Consider the following 19978-nt stretch of genomic DNA (forward strand, 5'->3'; position numbering starts at 1 on the left):
TTGCTTACATAAATGGCTTCTTCCTAAGAATTTCTTGGAGGGAGGGGGGATCGTGTTTCCTAATTTGGGGGAAAAAAATTCAATTTTAAAAAAATCCCCTAAGTAGACTGGTTTATCTTAAACTAGCTGGAGGATGGGGGTGGGGTAGACAGGACTTCTGAGGGTCTTTAACACCCAGTCCCCCAACCCCACGCCACCATCTCAAAAGCATTCTCGGTGATCAGTCTCTGCCAGACCCATGCTGGGGGCAGCCGGACGTAGGTCTCACCCATGATCTTATCCTCACCCTGACCTCCGACTGGCCCTTGTAGAGTCCACTATTTCTGCCTCCCTCTCCACATTACATCCTCCCTGGGTCTTACTTGTAGCTAATTCTCAGTCTGAGATGTCATCTAGTGGTATCCTTAGTTTTCCCCCGGGTATTTTCCCACGAGGTTTCAATGTATCTCTTTACTGTAGGCCCTACTGATACTGCATACCTTTAGAGCCAGGTAAAAAGGGGGAAAAAAAATACTGGCAGGGAGTATGTCAAGGTATCCACAGGACTCATGGCAGAAGAGTCCCAGGGATTCTATCTGCTGCAGGGCGTTTTGATGTGATTTGACTGTTCTGTGGCTTTTCTTCCTCTTGCACTGGACAATGAACTCGATTCCTTGCAGAGGAAATGTGGGGACCTGCAGCCGAGTGAGGAGCCGCAGCTCTGGGAACAAGACCCCCAAGTGAGCGCAGACCTCTGCCCCTTCCAGACTCGGTGCCCCTCAGGACTTGCTGAGCTGCCCAGGCAGACCCCCCGCTGTCAGCTGCCTTCCTGGAGACCATCCCTGCACAGGGCCCTGAGTTCAGCCACCTTCCAGCTGCACAGCCTTGACCATGTTACTTCCCAGCTCTATCGCTCAGTCTTTATCAGAAAAACAACTAAGCAAAATCACTTCCTCCTGGAGGTGAGAAAGTTGAATGAGATTATGCAGGGAGCTTGATGCCAAGCACATAAGAAGACTCCAAACTTGTTGCCCATTATAATTGTCACCTATTTATTATTCCAACTTCCCCTCTATGATTACAGACAACAAAGTGCCAAATGCTCAGGATACGAACATATTCCTTTTGACAGACTCATGCAAGAGCAGGGAGTCCAGGGCCACATAGCCACTGATTTGAATTTTGACTATCCTTTTTACAACTGGCAAAAGATCATTTCAGTGGCCTTTCCAGGAGTCAATATAAAAGACATGTCTGGACCCAGTAGACTTTTCTCAAGACTTCTAAACTGTATCACATGAGCAAGCAGCTGTCTGTGTTGCCATCATAACACCAGTTACAATTACAGAGTATTTATTTACTGAGCTTTTCCTGTGTGCTCAGCGCTGGGCTAATCATTTTACACGATAGCCTCTTTTAGCTGATGGAAATGCCTGGAGATAAGCAATATTTTCCTCCTTTTACAAAGGAGGACAGAGAGGCGGAGAGAAGTTAAACAACTTAAGTCCCAAGAGCTTAGCAGTGGCATATCTAGGATTCAGATGGAATCCCATCTGCCCTCAAGCTGACTTCCCAGGCTGCTACCCCCAAAGCTCTCCGTGCTGGTCCATAGAGTTCACACGTTTTTGTGCCCAGATTAAGACCTTGACCTGTCAGCAGGACAGCCAGCTTCTTGAGGAAGGTTCCTGAAAGGCTAATGGAGATAAAGCCAGTGGAAACCTAAGGCTCTAAGGCCTTGAGGGGAGAGGCTTGCGGCCAAATTGAACTTGGCTCAGTCCCTCCACCCAGCCTCCCTCATCCATTTTCCCTGCCCCTCCCAGGACCCTAAAAATGTGGGGAGGGTTGATTTTTAATAGGAAATTCAAGAAGACGGCTTCAAGGTTCAAATAAATGGCCTCTGATTCTTCAGGTCACTGGAGGAGATGTAGAGGAGTCTTTGGAACACCCCGCCTGTGATTTGGGGAGGCCAGGGGGAAGTCCTGTCCTAACCTAAGGTACCTGAGCTCCATGCCCCTGGAGGAGGAGAGAGTGACTCAGCCATCGCTGCTCGCTCCCCAGCAGCTGCAGCAGTGGCTCCTCCACAAAGGAGCAGCAGCAATATCCCTACTGAAATACAACTAATCTTAATGTCACTGGTAATGGAAATTACACTCGATTATTATTAGCTCAAATAAGAATAATGATATGAAATTAGCTTGCAGGTATTTTTTTTCTCTTTGTGGAATAGATGCATTTCAGTAAACGTGGCTATAAAGTAAATTTAGGTTTCAAGCAAATCTTATTTTCCCATTGACTGCCTTCATAAAATTAAAGATGCTTTTCCTAAGCTCCGGAAATAGCAGCTAAGGAGGCTGAGATGATCCATCCTTCACAGCACTGTTTTAAATCTAGACTCATCCACCATTTTTTTTTAAATCACCAACTCCTCTTAACACCTTTCCATGGATACATTCCCAAACCACAGGAACAGCTCCACGCTCAGGAAAGCCTCAGAGGACACATCTTTTCCTTCCTCGCTGTGCCCCAGCTCTCCTTCGAGTCCTCAGCGTGTCCGCTGCACTGCCACAAACGCCAGCCTCCTGAGTTTCACCGTGTGTCTTAGCAGCTCTAAGGCATGTGACTTCATCACGTTTTAATGTTTCCAAAAGTAAGGTGCTTCTTGCCAACGATGGTGTTTCAACTATGATGGGCAGGGTTTTCTCACTTGTTGTGGCACATAAAAAATAGTGCACCTTATAGTCAATGACATTGCATTTGAGGAAATAACAATTTTTAAAATATTGTTCGCTTGAACGTTCTCTAAAGTGAGTTATTTCCCCGCAAGAGGTGATCATGGAATAGGTTTGCTATGCATATGCAAATAGACAGAAACACTGAGGCCTAAAAGCCAGATCCTGCTATGGCTAAGCACGCAGTAAACTGTCAGCTCAAACCACACTCCCACACCCCAAACCAAGGACACCACCGTTAATCCATTCAGCACACACTTACTTAGCAACTACTTTGTGCTGGCATGTGCCAGGGACTATTGTAGGCACTAGGGGACAGCAGGGAAGGGGACAAAGTCCCTGCCGTTAGGGGGCCCACATTCCTCTGGGGAAGCTGGGAGATCCAGACCCAAACAGGCACACCAAGAAAAAAAGTTAGGTGACAAGTGCTTTAATGAAAATACAATAGCGATGCCAGAGTGACTAAGTGGGGCAGTGCCTGCAGATCGGGTGAGTCAGGGACAACCGTGTGAGCAGGGGACACTGAGCTGAGACTTGAATGATAGGAAGGAATCAGGATGTAGACATCCAGGGACAGAAAATTCTAGAAATCTCAAGAGCACAAGTGGAAAAACCCAGTCTTGGTGAGGGCATATAATAAAAAGTCTGGGAGCTGAAGGCAGGTAAAGAAAGGGAGGGGTGAGCAGGGGTCAGAAGGCAGGACCCCCCCCCCCCCACGGTGCCGTCTATCACAGCGGGTTGTGCAAAAGCTGGGAACGTGTCAGGCTGAGAATTTCTCCCTCGTCTTTTGGGTTGTATGTTTTTCACAGCTCTGCAAGAAAGCCCTTGGAAAGGATCACCTTTACCTAGACCCAAGTGTTCCCAGGAGCTTTCCTACCCATCCAGCGTTTTCTTCTGGGTCTAGGCTCCTGGCAGAGAAAGAGGCACTTGCTAAGCCCCAGCACAAGCCACTGTCCTTTCCGAGTCCCTGGGGTGCATTCAGTCCCAGTGTGCCAAGTATGTTTTACACAATCTTGTGCAAGTCAGACAATCTCTTTGAGCCTCGGTATCTTCTCTATAGAACAGTTCTCCAGCCTGGCACTGCTGACAGCTAGCACTCGATACCATTTCTTGGGGCGGGCAGAGGAGGAAGGCTGTCCTGTGCATCGCAGCGCGTTAACAGCATCCTGGCTTCTACCCACTGAGTACCCAGGGCACTCTCGCCCCCACAGATGTGGCAACTGGGCCTTGCTAAATGCTCCCTCGGCAGCAAAATCACTCATGCCGAGAACCACTGCTATAGAAGAGTTAAACATTCACCTGTCTTGCAGGACTGCAGTCAAGGTTCAATTATATATAAAAAGGTGCACTGTAAACTGCTATAATGAGAACACTCGGCTTATGTCTTGATGTGCAAATAATTGTGCTGTCCATCCTGAGTGTGACGAGGAAGCTACTGGGCACTGTCAGGGCCACGAGTTGTTTATCTTTTTGTCTATCTCTTTAAATCTTTGCGATACTTTATCTTTGTCAACCTATATCCAGCCATTCATTGTGCCAGGATGATACACGTTCTAAAATCGAAAACATTTAGAGCTCAGCAGTCCTGGATGTTAACTCCTGAAGCTCCAGAGTGAAATCAAAGAGCATGTGAGTCACCTCCATAGACTGAATCTGCTGCATCCATTCATTGACTTTCTCCTGCTAAGGAAAAAGCTTTCAGAAGCAAGACAGACGCTGAAGACAATGTGTATCACTGTGCTCAGGGAGTGATGTTTGCACTGCAAGAGGATCCCATGCTCTTGTGTGGTCAATTCTGAAACTCCCAGGATTTTCCAAGGGGTGGCAATAACACCAGTTGATCTTTACGGAGATGTACTAAGATCCAGCACTAAACTCCTTTATGTGTGTATCACCTTGATCCAGTCTTACTAATTATCCTTGGACGATATCATTTTCCCTGCTCTGCTGATGAGCACACTGCAGCACAGTATTAAGGAATGTGCCCAGTATGGCCACGATTTGAATCCACAGTCTCATGGAGTCAGCACCGTGACCGCTGTGCACACGCTGAGTCTTACCCTTTCAGGGGGTAAGAGGTCTGAGGTCTGAGCTTTCAGCAAACACACACCACCTTCGCACCTGACCCTAAGATTCCCTGAACACATTCACACTGTTGTCAGAGCAACGCCATGGCCAAAATCTACAGGCAGTTAGTCAGGGAGCCGGGTCGCCTGGTGAAAAGACAGCAGCATACTCCCGGGGGGTAAGACCCGGGACTGCTCGCCCTCTCATTACAGTATTTTGTGCGGCCACGTTGAGTGTCAAGCAGGAGAAACAAACTCAGCACCACCATCCACAGCCCTGTGCGGGCGTCTCTGGACATCCCGGACATCCTGAGAGGTGGGCCGCTGTCCTGCCAACCACTCTAATCCCGCCAAAAGCTGGCCTGCCTCGTTTAACTAGGGCCTGTTTCATGAAGCATCTTTGTCCCAAAAGACTCCGAAGTTATTTGACTATGGCTTGACGACAAATACAATGGTTTGGATCTTTTTTCCTGAGTCAAACTCCACTAGCTTTTCCAACTGCCTAGAAGACGCATCTGCCCATCTTTACAACGTAATCTCAGACGACAACAAACTGCGCTCCGAAAGCGTCCTGGGAGACTATTTCAGAGGTTTCCAAACTGGAGCCCTCTGAGCCCTACAGAACTTCTGTGGAGGTGTCTCAGGTCCGTCAAGAGACAGGAGGTGGCCCAGGAAAGGCAGGCTGTCACTCACTGGGGTCTCCCACATCTGTTCCCATTCTATCAGCCTTGAATGTGTCATTTCCTCATAAAACTTCATTTCCTTTTTTTAAAAAAAATTTCTTCTAATAAAGATTTCTTAAACTACTCATCTTACATAGCCTTCTCCTTTTTGAAAAGTCAAACCGAAATCAGCTTCAATAACAAAGCACTAATTTAAAGTCACACAGCCCATCAGAGTCCAGGGTTCCTGGCGGGTGTGGAGGGCGGAGGTCATCTCTGAAATACAAAGATTTTTCTGCTTTGGAGACAGCTACAACTGAACCCAAACTTCAGCAGTCCACCTAGTATTTGTGGGGCGTTGGGAAAATCATCAACCTCCCTTAACTACACTTTTCTGGTGTGCAAACTGGCAAGTGCCAATGCTCTGTAATTAACAGTCATCATCAGTATTCCCTGAAGGTGTCCTAATAAACAGAACTTTTCTTCCCACCCCCACCCTCCTTCCCACGTCCTGGGGGCTCACAGGAAGCAGTTCATGAAACACACTGTCAAATGGAATGAGGGGGAAGTGTGGATGGTGGGGAGGCAGACAGGCGTGTAAGTGCTGCCTTTGACCTTGGCAGCAAAGGTGAGGAAGATGCGATTATCAGAAAGGAGAGAGGGAGTTGGGGAAAGGTAACTACAAGATCTGCTGCTGTTAACCAGAGGCAGCCCTCACAAAAGCTGGTACTGGGGAAGCTCTCCGCCCTCCACCCCCTGCTATCCCGGTTCAATCATGCTAACATCCCTGGGAAGGCAACAAATTCCAGAGGTTTTCCGACACCCGGCTCCAGGCACCCTGCCTCCTCCCAACTCCCTTAAACAATGACTGAGCAAATGCCTCGGAGACCATCTCCTGCTAATTTCCTCCAAGATATGCAAGCTGCTAATGCTGGGAGGCACAGATAGTGTGGAATAGCAAAATATGGCCAACATTAGATTAAAATAAACTCCTGATAAACAAATTACTCACCTAAAATAAATATTGGACTGGCGCAGCCAAGATAACTAAAGGAACAGCACCACCACATGGTAGGGAGAGGAACTACATGGGCTGCGGTCTGGAAAGTCCAGGTCTGACAAAGGGGGCGGGGAGAAGCAAGGGGGATAGGGAGTACTCTTTTAGCCTGCACTTTAAAAATATGTTACGTACTTATGCAAAAAACACAAATGTTAGGTAGAGAGGTCAGAACTGTCAGCCAAGGGAAAAAAGTCAGGGTCCGAGTTGAGCGTGGCCGGCATAATAGGAGTCTGTGATTCTTCCCGCCCCATCCCTTGCTTCCCTTCACGTGCCCATCCTCAGCTCCCTCAGCCTCACAGCCAACTCTGCCACCTGGCATGCGGAGCGCCTCCTGCTGGGCCCCATTCAGGTGCTTACAAGGGGGGGACTTCATAATGCTCTTTTCTAAAGAACTAAATGACAGATGCTCCTGCCCCCCCACTCCCTGCAAGCCCCCAAATCCTTCTAATACTTAGAAAGTATGTACTTAGCTTCCTTTCAGCTTTTGGGCTTATCTTCTTTAGGAAAAAAAAATCCACTTTCATTAATCTCTTCTTGGTACTCACGGGGATCAGGTCCCAGACACCTAGAGCCAGGCCGGCAAGCGGCAGTCCACAGGCTGCGTGCACTTCTCACGCTTCCCAGACCTCGGCTCCTATGCCTGTAAAATGGGACTCATTTCGCCTCCTTGACAGACTGAATGCATAAACAGGGGCCAACATAGTAAGAACTCAATAAACAGTAGATCCTGTGTTGTCATTTCAATCCCACCGCGTGATGGATGGCGCTTCTACTCTGCATTTCTACAAAGTCGATCACAGAAGCCCATCTCCGTGTCGCAAATGCAAAAATCTATCAATATTATTTGAAGCAGGTAATTTTTGGCTCATCCCCGAAATAGACTGCATGCTTCTCTCCAGAAGGTGTGGTGGAAGAAGAGTTGCCGGGTCTCTAATCACACCATAATTTGATTCTTTCCAGGGGCAGGAACTGGGCTGGCCTCTCCGCTAAGGCATAATGAAAGCAACGCATGAAGCTTAAGTCAGGAAATGGAACCCTCCCTTAGCCCACATGACTGTCAGTGGTTTTCCTGGGCACAGCCCAGTGTGAGGTGTGGGGGCCACCGCGGTAGGGACCCCGGCCCCTGGGAGCTATACCCAGCAGGAAAAATGCAGCCGTGCATACACAGACATGCAGACATACATGCACTTATGCAAAAGCTCAAGAACCACTGATTTCAGCGTGGTTAGTTTTCAGAAGTATAAACGTAGGTTCTGTGAAAAGGTTTGACAGGAATCCTAATGCTAAGCAGAGGTGGGGGGTTGGCTGGTGTTCAGAGAAACCCCTTGAGAGAGATCTTTGTGTTGAGACTTAAGAAAGAAGGAGCCAGTGTTAGCCGTGGAGGACACTTTCAGAGGTCTGGGTGGGTCATTCCCTCTCTGATGGTCAGTGTCCCCATGTGAAAATGAGGAGGAAGTGGATGAGATGGGTGGGTTTCTGGGACAGAGACAACAGTATTGTATTATCATGATCCAATATGCTAAGAAACTAGATCTTAATCATTCCAACCATTAAGAAGAAGTGATAATTACGTGACCTGATAGAGTTGCTAATTATCACTAAATGGCAATTATATCACAATATATAACTGTATCAAAGCAATAGGGGTCACATTTATATAATGTTTCATATCAAATATGTTTCCATTTTTAAAAGATCAATAGTTTTCCAGGTTCTCAGGAGCCCTCTGTTTTTGTGAATGTCTCAGAGGCCACACTGCAGGAAAATCAATGGCAGATAGACAGACAGGGCTCTGACCTCTCTATTAAAAGGGAAAAAAAGAAGTTTGAATACCACTGCACAAAGCAACCTGGAAGCTTTTCCAGCTCTGATAGTCTGACTCCATGGCCCTCCTGGAAACCGCAGGGGAAACGGAAACACACTGCGTGGGCAGAACCCTAACGCCAGGAAGACAGAGGCCAGGCCCCGCGGACACATAGTTTGCACATGCGTGTCTCATGCGCCCTGCCTTGACCCACACTACTTGGGCATGGCCATAAGACCTCAGGAATCACCACGCCAACCACCCTGAAACATAAACTACCATTCTGAGCACTCCTCTGAGCTCTTAGAATTCCTACCAAAATCTCGGGGGCAGGGGGCATTTAAAAAAATCGCCCTTTCCTTGACACTTTGCAGCAGAGCAGGCCCCACCTCACAGCACTGCTGGCTGCCAGGCCAGGCTGACAGCTGTCCCCATGGGCCAGCCAGACAGAGCATTAACTCAGAAGATCTGCGAGAAGGCTCTTCTTCCTGCCAGACTTCCCATTAGCTCTCTTGCACCTCTCACCTTCCTCTCTCCTGTCTCCCTTCCTTCACTAACCTACTTTCCTATCCCCAACACCCTCCCTGTGCCCCAACTTCTGCAAACTTCCAGACTCCTCTAAATGCTAATTCTGAAATTGGAGAACAGTCTGAAATAAACCCATCAACCCTGTATTAAGATCTAGGGTCTGAACCAGGAGGTCTGTTCAGGTGTTTTCCTTGTTGCAAGACTGTGACCTTTAAATCTGAGCCAGGTTTATACCAAGGCATTATGTAAACATTCATCATGGAAGCTCGGAAGCCGATACGCATCAGGCGTAACCTCACTGTTGCACACTCATTCAAATCATGCAAGTGCCACTCCCTGGGCCGCAGTGTTTCGACACTGCATTTATACCAAATGCTCATGGGAGGGTTATCAGGGGGTGAAAAGAGGGAGGGAGACGTGGAGGAACCAATGATAAAAGGAGAAGAGGGTGAAGGCAAAAAAAACAGAGATAAAGTATAGATACAGGTGAGAGAAAAGCAGAGTGGAGGCAGAGAGCAAGAGGCATGGAAAGAATATGTTGCCTTGATTTCATTAGAGAAGAAAATGGCATGCGCTGTTTCTTAATCAAAGCATTACATTTTGCTAATAAAAAGCTAAATGTTTTTGCAGAGGATAAGGCATCAATAGACAAAACTTTCAATACAGGAGACTGAAGTAGGATTTGTACATGAGAGAGTAGAGAGGAGGAAGCAAAGCAGGGGTTTGGATTAGAACATTCGAACCCATGTGCATAGAAAACGGACCCTTGACTGAGCAATGATTTTGAAGATCCTAAAAAGCTGAGACCATCGGAAAAGAGGCCTGGGACCTCCAAGCTTATTGCACCTGCTAGTGCTCAGGAAGGGAAGGGATGCGAGGTGCCCTGCGCTCATTTCCCACTTGCTGGCCTCCACCCATTTGACATCGGCTTCTCTGTCGTGGCTGCTTGATGGAATCTGACCTCTGATTCCTGAATCCAGCCATGCTCGTTGTCCCAGGAACACCGACGGCCCCCAAGGTCATAGACGTGTCCTTCTGTCTTTATCTGCACGTGGGAATGCTCCCCTGTGGTGACACAATTACGGAGGTCGACTCCAATAGCCAACTTCAATACTGACGAGCAAGCATCGAGGCCCGTGCGATCACCAGCGACACGGGCTGTGCCTTCAGGAGCCAAAGGTTCACCGAAACGCTCCGAGACCTCAGTGCCAGATGGTGAGGTTTTGATTTTTAGACAGAAACTGACGCCCTGCATTTGGGTCTGGCTGACATGAACTCAAGTGGGATCCACGTTGATGATCTACGTCAGGTCTTAACTGTGCATGAAGGTAACAGAAAGCGACTAGAGAACTCCACGGCCCTCTTCTCCCCCACAGCAGCCCCAGCAACCTCAGACTAGGGGGTGATACCATCCCTCCCCAGCCCCCGCCCCCACCCTGTGCCATGCAGCACCCTGGTTAGGCTGGCAGGACAGAGAGGGCAACCGCCTGGTGTGCTGTTGCAGGACCTCCCCAAATCCATGGAGACTGTGCTGTTTAAACACAACTACGATCTCAGAATCCTTCCACCCAAATGCAGGAGTCATTACTGGTATGACACGGATTTCCTGCTCTAAGATCTTGTAGATCCAGACCTGCTCCCTTCTACACTTCTTAACAACCTTCTGCTGTCAGCATTCTTCCCTCTTTTAAGCCCATCCAAATGACACCAATGCAGGGGAAGTTAAGATCAATTACGGAAGAAGGGCAAGTATTTCTATGTGAGGTCAATGAAGATGTCTGGGGAGGGGCCATCTGAGACCTTGGATGAGCACCAGCTCATGGATGTGGTCAAATACCCGTCAGCAATTCGCGACAGGAGGTGATTTTGACCCCCCAGGGCTCGTTTAGCAGAGGCCAGAGACGACCGTGGTCATGACAACTGGCATCTGGTGAGTCGAGACCAGGGATGCACGAAACACCCTGAGAGGCACCATCCAGGCCTCAACAACGAAGGGCAACGCGGTGCAAAAGGAGCATCAAGGTTGGGAAACCCTAAGAAACATGAAGCCTCGGTGTGTGTTTAGCGGTAGAAAGAACAATAGAGAACCTCTCATCCAGCAACTCTCTCATGTTATAAAGAACTGAAGACCCAGACAAGGGTCTGTACGGACAGCTCAGCAGGGTTTGCAAACAACCCTCTACATCCTCCTCCTGGGACCACAGACCTGGCTCACATACAGAGGACAGCAGGCCCTCAGGTCTGTTAGCAGAGTTATGCAGAGGTTAGAATGATGAAGGTTAAGCTTCCTGAGTCTATGCATGGGATGCTGGATTCAGGCACTAAAGGGGAGGTAGCGCAGGTAAATACTAGAAATCATTGACTCACATAAAAGCTTGCTCTACAATACTTATTCGGGCTTCTTATTGTGCTGATGACAGTTAACACAAAGATCAGCAAAGAGGACCCTTTCCCGCAATGTCTGCAGTCGGCTGGGAGGGAAGGACGCCAACTTGAATGCAGCGTAATCAGTGGGAGATGGGAGGGCCCGTGGGAGGCTAGGGGGCGGCCCACCTGGGCTTGGCAGCCAGGGGACGGAAGTTTCCTCAGAGGAAGTGACGCCTGAGCTGAGCTCTGGAGGGGGAGTAGACGTTGGAAACTCTGACGGCTGAGCCCCCAGCACGGCAGGCTCAGTTGCTAAGCATGACCCCTGTGCCAAATTAGTCGGTATTCGCACCGGCTATGGGTTCCTCCAGCCCCACCATGCACTGTGCTTCAGATGGAAATAGCGACTGGCACGTGACTACTTTCAGATTTTTGCACATGGCAGACACGTTGTAAGTCAGGATACTCGGCTCTGAACTTATGGACTGGGAGAGGTGTCTCACGTCCCATGGACTCTCAGCCTCTGCAGCCCGGCCCAGGCTGGGGACAGGAGCAACCCACTCTCCCACGGCTCGGCATCCTCAGACTGGCTTACTCAGCCCTTCTCAGCACCTTCACTCCCTGCAGTCCAAGAACCCCCTCCGCTCACTGCACCAAACACCTAGAGTTACAACTGGGAGCAACAGAGGGGGCAGGTAAATAGCGGGAACCCAGACACCAGACCTGAGGCGAAGCCAGTCTTGAGGAGGAGCCGTTCTCTCCCCATAACCCTCGGGGAACACTTTTCCATCCCCTTCTGTCTCAAGGACTTCACTGTTGACTTCCCCAACCTTCTCTAAGCGCCTTCACTCTGCCTGCAGGTCAGAAAGCTGTGGGAAGACGTGTGTGTTGTCTCAGGTTCCAATAAACCCCATGAACTCAAGCTTCATTTTTTCCCCCGTTCAGTCTAAGAAGGGAAGCACTGTGGGATATGGGTCCTCTCTCTGTGCTCAGAGTTGACAGGGATGGATAGCTGGGGGGAAAGAAGGTGTTTTTATTTTTATTTGTTTATTTGTAAGTTTTATTAAAGCTCACCTCTTACCCACAGGCCTTGGGCTCCCTAGAGAGAAACAAACACCACAATCAAAGCAGCTGGTTTCTAAGCTGCCAAATTAAAATAGATGAAGAGGTAGAAACGGTGGGAAAATAAAAACATTAAGACTTCTTCACTCCCAAGTGCTTGGTGCCTTCTATTATGTTGCACACATGAAGCTGGCTCCCAACGTAATTAGACTAGCGCTGCCAGGCCAAAAAAAAAAAAAAAGTCCTCCAATTATTCAGATTCCCAGAGTTATTCTTTTGCAATTACTCAAGTAACTCAGAAAAGAGCCACCCTTTTAATATAAATTTGTTACTAGCATCTACACAGTTCCAGCAATTGCCAGCACCCCACCTACCCAAAATGCAGAGCCGTGAGCTGAGGTGGGAACCAAACCTATGAATCCTGCTTCTCACACACTGCCATCACTTCTTCTTCTCTAGGACAACCTCACTGGAACCTGGAGCATCTTCCCACAGGCCTTATGGGATGCTGGTCCTCTCAGAAGGAGCTAGAGTTCTTCAGGCCCCCCTAGGCAATGCGCTCCCTTTAGAATCAGCAGTCTTAAGGCATCACACACAGGCACACCCACAGGGAGGCATATTCGCTCGCTTTCTGCAGCCCTGGGCTCGGCACAGCCACCACATTCTCCAGCTCACCCCTACGACCCAGGGATGGCTCTTCTGCCCCGTACGGTAGAAATGAGCCATAGAGATAGAAGCGCATCTTTCACTGAACTCGGAGGGGGAGAGAAATAACCACTTTTCAAGAGAGGTGCTTACTGGATTTCAGCAATGCTGCCAGAACTTCAGTGGCTGCCCTGGGGAAAGAGAAAGAAAAGTGGAAAAGTCAATGTGCAACGGTCTTTCTGTCAGACCATGGATCCCACAGCCCGTGTGCTCCCGGCAGCCACCTAACAGCCCCATTATTAACCAGGTAGCGGCCGTTCTATTGATTCCACCGCTGGCCATTAAAGAGGCGTAAATGCAGAAATCACACTGAGTGGAGCGTCCATCTTGCAAATGGGTCTCGGGAGTCCCCCCGGGGCTGGAATCTCTTCCCTTTCTCCTCTTGCCTCCTACCTCCCACCAACTTCCAGACACTGAGCTCCTCCTCCTCGTTCTGCTCACGCCCAGGGCTCTGGATTTATCCCTGGAACGCTGGGGACTCTGGGGTGGGGGCCCTGCAGGCTGAGGGAGTAGGACCGTGCGACTTTCCTAAACCACACCCGGCCCCTGGGGCAGGCGGGACAACGTCACTGGTCAGAGAGCGAGGCTGGTTCCTTAGGGCGGGAAACGGTCTGTTCTGAGTTTCCATCAGAACTGTTTTCTTCCATGGAGGACTTCCACAGCCTTTGCAGCAGTGACAAGGCACACAGTATGAAAGTGCCTTTGGCCCAGGTCTTAGTGATCTTTCCGTCTGTTCCCTGAACCTGGGAAGGCCCCACAAAGACCCATGGGCATGCCCACAACTGGGGACCTGGCCTGCAACCGGGGCATATGTCCTGACCAGGAACTGAACCAGCAACTTCAGTTCGTAGGCCAATGCTCAATCTGCTGAGTCACACTAGCCAAGGTATCCTTTTTTTTTAAAAGAAGATAATTATTCTGCGTGGCTCTAGTAACTTATTCTTAAGGCCTGCTAATCAGATATGCTCCCACCCCGACTCCGAGGACTGCAGAGCAGGCCAGAGGCTGGATTACCCTGCCAAGGTGACTCATAGACCCGTGAGCAGAGCTGGGACCCAGACCTGAGAACCTCACTTCCCATCTGCACTTCCTTCCCTGTCTTTCTCCAGAGTCTCGCACTGGGCTTGCCCTGCCTGGCTGATGGGAGACAACTCTGTTTACAATATATTATGAAACACTGAGCAATAGGGCCAACAGGAAAAATGATAACAAATGAATAAGAATAAAATAATATAGAAACACAGTACTTGAGACATCATTGCTTCCCATAACCTACAAGGCCCCCAGTACCAATGGCCTGCGGCTCACAGGTTCCAGTGCAAACTCCCAGCTGGACTTCCCCCAGCTCAGCGGGCGCAACACAGCCGCAGGATGGCAGCCGAGAAGGTGAGACTAGTTGTCAGGGGTGGGCTACTTCATTTGTCCTTCCCAACCAGCCTTTCCTCTGGTCACCTTTCAGCTTCTTCAGCCTTAGTCTTGTAACCCCCCATAGTTGGGCAACAGAGGACTTGAGAAGGAACATGTCAAAGGCGTGGCTGGGAATCCACGCCACTGTGGAAAAAGTAAGCGCTCAGGCACATTGGGCCTGGCTCGGGCTCGGACTACATGGAAACCAGTCATCTAGGGGAATGCAGAGTAGCTAAATTACGTTCACCAAAGGGGTCGGCAGAGAAGAGGGGAACCAGAGAAGCAAGAAAAGAAAGAATGGCATGTTCCAAGCAAAATAACTAGCCCATCCCTGATCCCAAGGCAGGTCTGTGAGGGCAACCTGGTATTTCTGATGCTCTTTCATGGCACTTTTGTTTTTGGAAGTTCTGCACTAGCTATTCATTAGGTAAGACTGTCATGAAGGACAGACCAGCAGCGGGGAGAGACAGGCAGCAGGTGAGGCGTTCAGGAGGATCTGAGGTGACAAGGGCTCCAACCAAGAGACAAGGAGGAAGAAGGGGAGAGAGAGGGGTTGAAGGGAAGTTTGAGTCAAGCTCTTCAAAGCATGGGCCTCCCAAGAGCAGCTTTGCACTTCCTGGGAACTCAGTAGAAATGCAGACTTCCCATCTCTGTCTTTGCTGACTCAGCCTTCATTCCGACAGATCATTCATCTGTACGTGAAGGTTTGAAAATAACTGGTTTGGAGATCAGCATCAGCATGGCTTGGATACTCTGATGCTGAGGGGAAGATTCAAGGCGACACCCAGATCTCAATCCGATAGCGTAACAAATAAATATAAATCCAGACAATGACACTGTGTGACAGGAAACGCATGGTAAGTGTCTCATTAGTCAAACAGGGGAGATGGATACCTGCATGACCAGAAAAGATTTCTTTCTCTCCCACTCCTAGAACTGGGAGCTCAACTTCGGACATAGCACAGGGCACATTTAGGGCAAAGACAGACTAAGTGTTGAGGCCGTAGCTCAGTATTCTAAAGAGTTCAGATTCAATTCTGTAGGTAACAGAAAACCACTCGTTTTTGTTTGTTTTTAATCAATAGGGCATATTGGCAAGGGCGGAAATGTGAGTGAAGCAAAGAATTAAGAAGACGAGATGACAGACTAGTTATGGACAGCGAAGAAAGGGAGGGGTCGGCGAAGGCCCGGCATGTTTAGCCAGGGAAATGGGGGAAGAAAACCACTAAGAGACTAAGGAGGGAAGCTGCGGTGATCAGAGAAGATACTGATTTTGATTAGGGACGTGTTGGGGTCAAGATGATGGGAATGATGCTACATGGAACTATCCAGACCCCCACTGGAGAAACTCCTGAGTTGGGGGCTCTATGTTTACAAATCACGACAGCAGCGACCGGAATTGCACCCCTGGGACCAGGGGGCATCTGCGAGGAAATCCTATCAGGGCGGGGCAGAGGGCTGGCCCAGGAAAGCATCCCTGCTCCCAGCTAGAGGGAAGGGACTCAGAGCCACAGTAAGTAGGAGGAGACCTGGGGGCCGTGGGGTGAGGAGGGGTGGGGGGCAGTTAGTTTTAAGCTGAAATTGCAACATTTTTTAGGCAGAGTTTTTTTCCATACTGCAGGTTGTGATCCAATAGTGGATTGTCAAATATATTTAAGAGGTATTGACTAGCCTTGTTCACGAAATAGAATAAATTGGAAAGAAACAGGATATATTAGAGCCATTCCATGCAGCCCAGGTTAGCAGTAATCTGAGAAACGTATTTTCATGCACATATACACAAATGTGTGCCTACAGGAAAAGCGATGTAAATGTTTTCTTGAAAAAAAAATCCTGTAAAACTGCTGCTAAACATGTAGTGTCCACATGAGATGTGAACATGAACAAACATCTGGAAACGACTAATGAACTGATGAGCAAACCAAAAGCATCTGATCTCACACGTGGTCCTGGGATCCAGGCTCTGGACCCCTTGTTGTGAATGTCACTAAGAAGCCCTTTATCTTTGGTCTAGTTGATGGATAAACGTCTGGAGTTTGAGTCCACTGTCTGAGCATTGAGCTTGGCTTCTCTCCTGCCCCATGAGGACTCGGGCAACCAATGGCTAACCCTAAAAAGTGCAAAAATTTAAGCAGCTAAAACTTAAGTTACAAAATATTCTGTTACTTCCTTTCCAAGAAACGAAGCCCACTGTGTTGAATGCCTGAACTGGAGTCCCAGTGCTAGTACCTCTGGGTGCTAGACTGCCCCCTGCTGGACAAGGACTTCCAGCACCAGTGATTCTTGTTCCACTGATTCTACAGAACAGGACTTTCTGAGAAGGTACTATTTTCTTAAAGTTTAAACCCATACCATCACCCCACATGGTTTGAGCTTCCCAGCGGGATGTCTGTGGGAGACCGAAAGCAGAAATGCCAAAACGTCCTCCTCCATCAACTTTTCCTGAGCTTACATCACGGAATGGGTCATTTAATGAATTTTTGTAGAACATCCTACTCTAAGAGAAGTTCAATAACATCCAAAGGCCTCCACCCTATACAATTTCTCAGTGTGGGGGAGTAAGTCAGTCAAGATTCTAGAGATCACAGGTCACTTCCACTCTCCTCCTCCTTGGAAGAGCTAAGCTTAAACCATCGGCAGGAGGACCTTTACAATGGGTGGCACACGGCTGGCAGAGCCCAGCGCCCAGAACACCATCTGGTGCAGCCCTGGCCTCCTGCCTGACTTGACAGGGAATAGCAGGATGGATGAAAGTGTGCGTGTACATACACGCACATGCAAGGCTGGGTTACCAAGGAAAATGGATGACAAATGGATCTTGCTAATCACCGATTTCAAGGGAGAGAGGAAACAACAAAAATGGAACCTGAGATGGGGAAAGGAAAAAAAAAAAAAAGCCAGGAACATATGGTACAAAGGGTGAACCAGATCCTGTGCCCGGCATGGTACTTGCTCATTTTTCTCTGGGAAAAAAAGAAGCAACAACCCCCCGCTCCTCACCAACTCTATCCAGATCCTGTCAAAGACAGCCTGTGGGAGCCATTGCCATCCTCGCGGGAAGTTTTATTAGAGAAATGGAAAGCCAGGCCAGAGGCTGGTGGGTCAGCAACACTCAGCGGGCACTGTGACCTGGGCGGGGTGGGGGGTGACTGCCGGTGCCAGGAGGCCAGGGACAGACACTGCAGGCAGGGCTGGGAGGGCCTCATCCCCCTCCCCCCGCCCTCGGGCTTGTAATAAGCAGCACCTCTGCAAAGGAGCGATGGTTCTGAAGTGCACCCACATTCACAGCCAAGAGCATCAGACAAAGCATTTGAGAATCCCCAAGACCAGAATAGGAAGGGCTTATGTGGCGCGGGGGAGGCTGGGAGCAGAGTGGGAAAGCCAATAAGCTCTCACAAACGGGGGGCGGGGGGTCTCTTTCCACACAGGGGTGTGACCCTCGAGTTAGCACTTAAGACAAAAATTACCCTTGAGTTTCCTTAAATTATTCATAAAGTTCAATGTACATGGATGTGTGACTGTAATCCTATACTTTATATGTATATATAAATGTGTAATGAGTACAGTATATAAGCACACAAATATATGCAAAATAAAATGTTACAGAATATTTGCTATACTACTGTAATAGAACAGTTTGGTATATCACACATTTAGTTAAATCCTTAGGAGTTAAATGCATGTGTGATACAATCTACTCTGGAAATACCTGGAGGCACAAAGGGAAGATGTGATACCCTATCTCATCCCATGGCACAGAGCCGGCAGATAACTGCTGACTCAGGAAATGAATTAAAATGTATCTGATTTTGCTGTAGCTAAAGGGCAAGGCAAAAACAGGCCTGACCATTATTTGGCCTGTTTCGCTGTAACAGGGCTCCCACCCCGACCCCATACTCGGTACCAAGGCTTAGAGTCTCAAACACTAAAACGACCAACACTTCAGAAACTTGTCATTCACAAAAAGACAAATACTATATGATTCTTGGATGGAAGGAAGAAAGCATGAGAGATATAAGCTTCTCATTCAAAGTAAACTGATAACATGAATTCACTTTCCTTCCTCCCAAAACTTCATTAATTTCATTGTGGAAATACAAAAATAATTATATAACAGCTGGGGTAAGAAGAGGAAGAAGTCATTAGCCAGTCAAAGGTTTTAACAAATTTTTTGGAAGAAAAAAATGGAGGAAGTCAACTGATGAATTAAACAGCACGCTGGGAGGCACGGTGAAGCAGCAGGTAGAGCAGAGCAGCGAGGGATGCTCAGGTACACAAGGGGGCCAATCTGCCTCCCAGACACCCAGCCATCCATCCTCATCTGAAACACTACAGCTTCTTATTCGTGAGTAATGTGGAAATACCTTAAAAAGGAAAACTGTTCAGACTGCCAGTCTGGGAAACAATGATCTAAGAGACTATGAAAATATTTTCAAATATAAGTTATCACTTACAAGTTTTGCCTTTAGTGTGCTTTAGTGATAGTGATTTTTAAATACCACCACTTTAAAATTCAATAACTATGATTCTGTTTTTTTTGGAGAAGATAATTATTTTATAGAACCAACAAAGGATTAGGGTTTGTTTGGGTTTTTTTTTTTTTTCTGCATATGCTTCTGTTTATTTTTCCCCTGTTATTTCTCCTTTTTGTCCTTGGTATCATAGTGCATGCAGAAAATTGTCGTCTGCTTAAACACATTTTTTAAAAGACAAGTGTTGTATTTATCTTAGGTAAGAGTGTACTGTGACTCTCAAGCGCAAGCATATTTTTTTTAAACTGTGTCAGGTTCTCAGACTCTTGAGAATATATTGACTCTTGATTGACACACACAGGTCTATACCATGATATCCTTCCTGACCCTCAACTTCAGGTGTGAGCTCCTCACTCTTGCATTCCCCTCAACATCCTGGTACCTTTGCTGGCGATAGTTTTAAATAGTACTTTTTGCGCTCACCTCTCAGACCCCTGATGCAATTTAATCCTCCTCAGGGAAGGGGGGCACCCCAGTAACCCTGACGACACCCAACACCAAAGCTTTGCATGTGGGAGTTGTCCATGGATGTTCTCTTAATCAAAATTTCCCACACTTCCAAATGTGTGGGGTAGAGAACAACTTTCCCAATATCATGGGCCAGCCTCTTTATTTGGTTTCTCAGAAACATGGTAGGAAATAGGACTTTGAGCCTTTTATTTTAAAACCATGAAATGTTGTTCAAACATAAAAGAAGTTTCTTCCCTGTTTGGAAAGGAGAAGAATAGTCCACGGAATCCCTGAATATTCACAGTGTGGCCGGCTCTGTGCCAGACCCTTACTGTCTCATTTCACATTTTTATAACAGCTCTGAGAGTCGCCCCTTTTACTATGAAGATACTCAGATTGGGGAGATTGACTAACTTTCTCAGAGCAGATATGGAAACCCAGGTCTTCTGATCCCAAGCATGGTGCTGGTTCTACAGCACAATGACTTTCTGCTAAAATTCAATTAAGCAAGAAAAATAAAGAAAAGGAAGGGGTGAGGAAAGAGGTCATGTGAGAGTACCCCTTGCTCCTGGGTCTAAGACTTTTGTAATTGAGTTAAATTGATGGACCCAAGTTGCCCTTCCCTTGCCC

The 19978-nt window shown here is 48.0% G+C and overlaps 1 protein-coding gene across 1 annotated transcript in view; it reads right to left on the reverse strand.

The window, feature by feature from the left end:
• Window positions 1-19978, reverse strand: part of AGBL1 (AGBL carboxypeptidase 1) — a gene marked incomplete at its 3' end in the record, with an annotated part of 285253 nt that overhangs the window by 230186 nt on the left and 35089 nt on the right. Inside the window, exon 6 of the mRNA XM_054585108.1 lies at window positions 13053-13090. Within this exon, the coding sequence (XP_054441083.1) occupies window positions 13053-13090 (38 nt within the window). The remainder of the gene's footprint in view (window positions 1-13052; window positions 13091-19978) is intronic.

The sequence above is a fragment of the Pteronotus mesoamericanus genome, unplaced genomic scaffold (assembly GCF_021234165.1).
Source record: "Pteronotus mesoamericanus isolate MK-2021 breed Mesoamerican mustached bat unplaced genomic scaffold, CSHL_Meso_final contig_1203, whole genome shotgun sequence".
Lineage (NCBI taxonomy): Eukaryota > Metazoa > Chordata > Mammalia > Chiroptera > Mormoopidae > Pteronotus > Pteronotus mesoamericanus.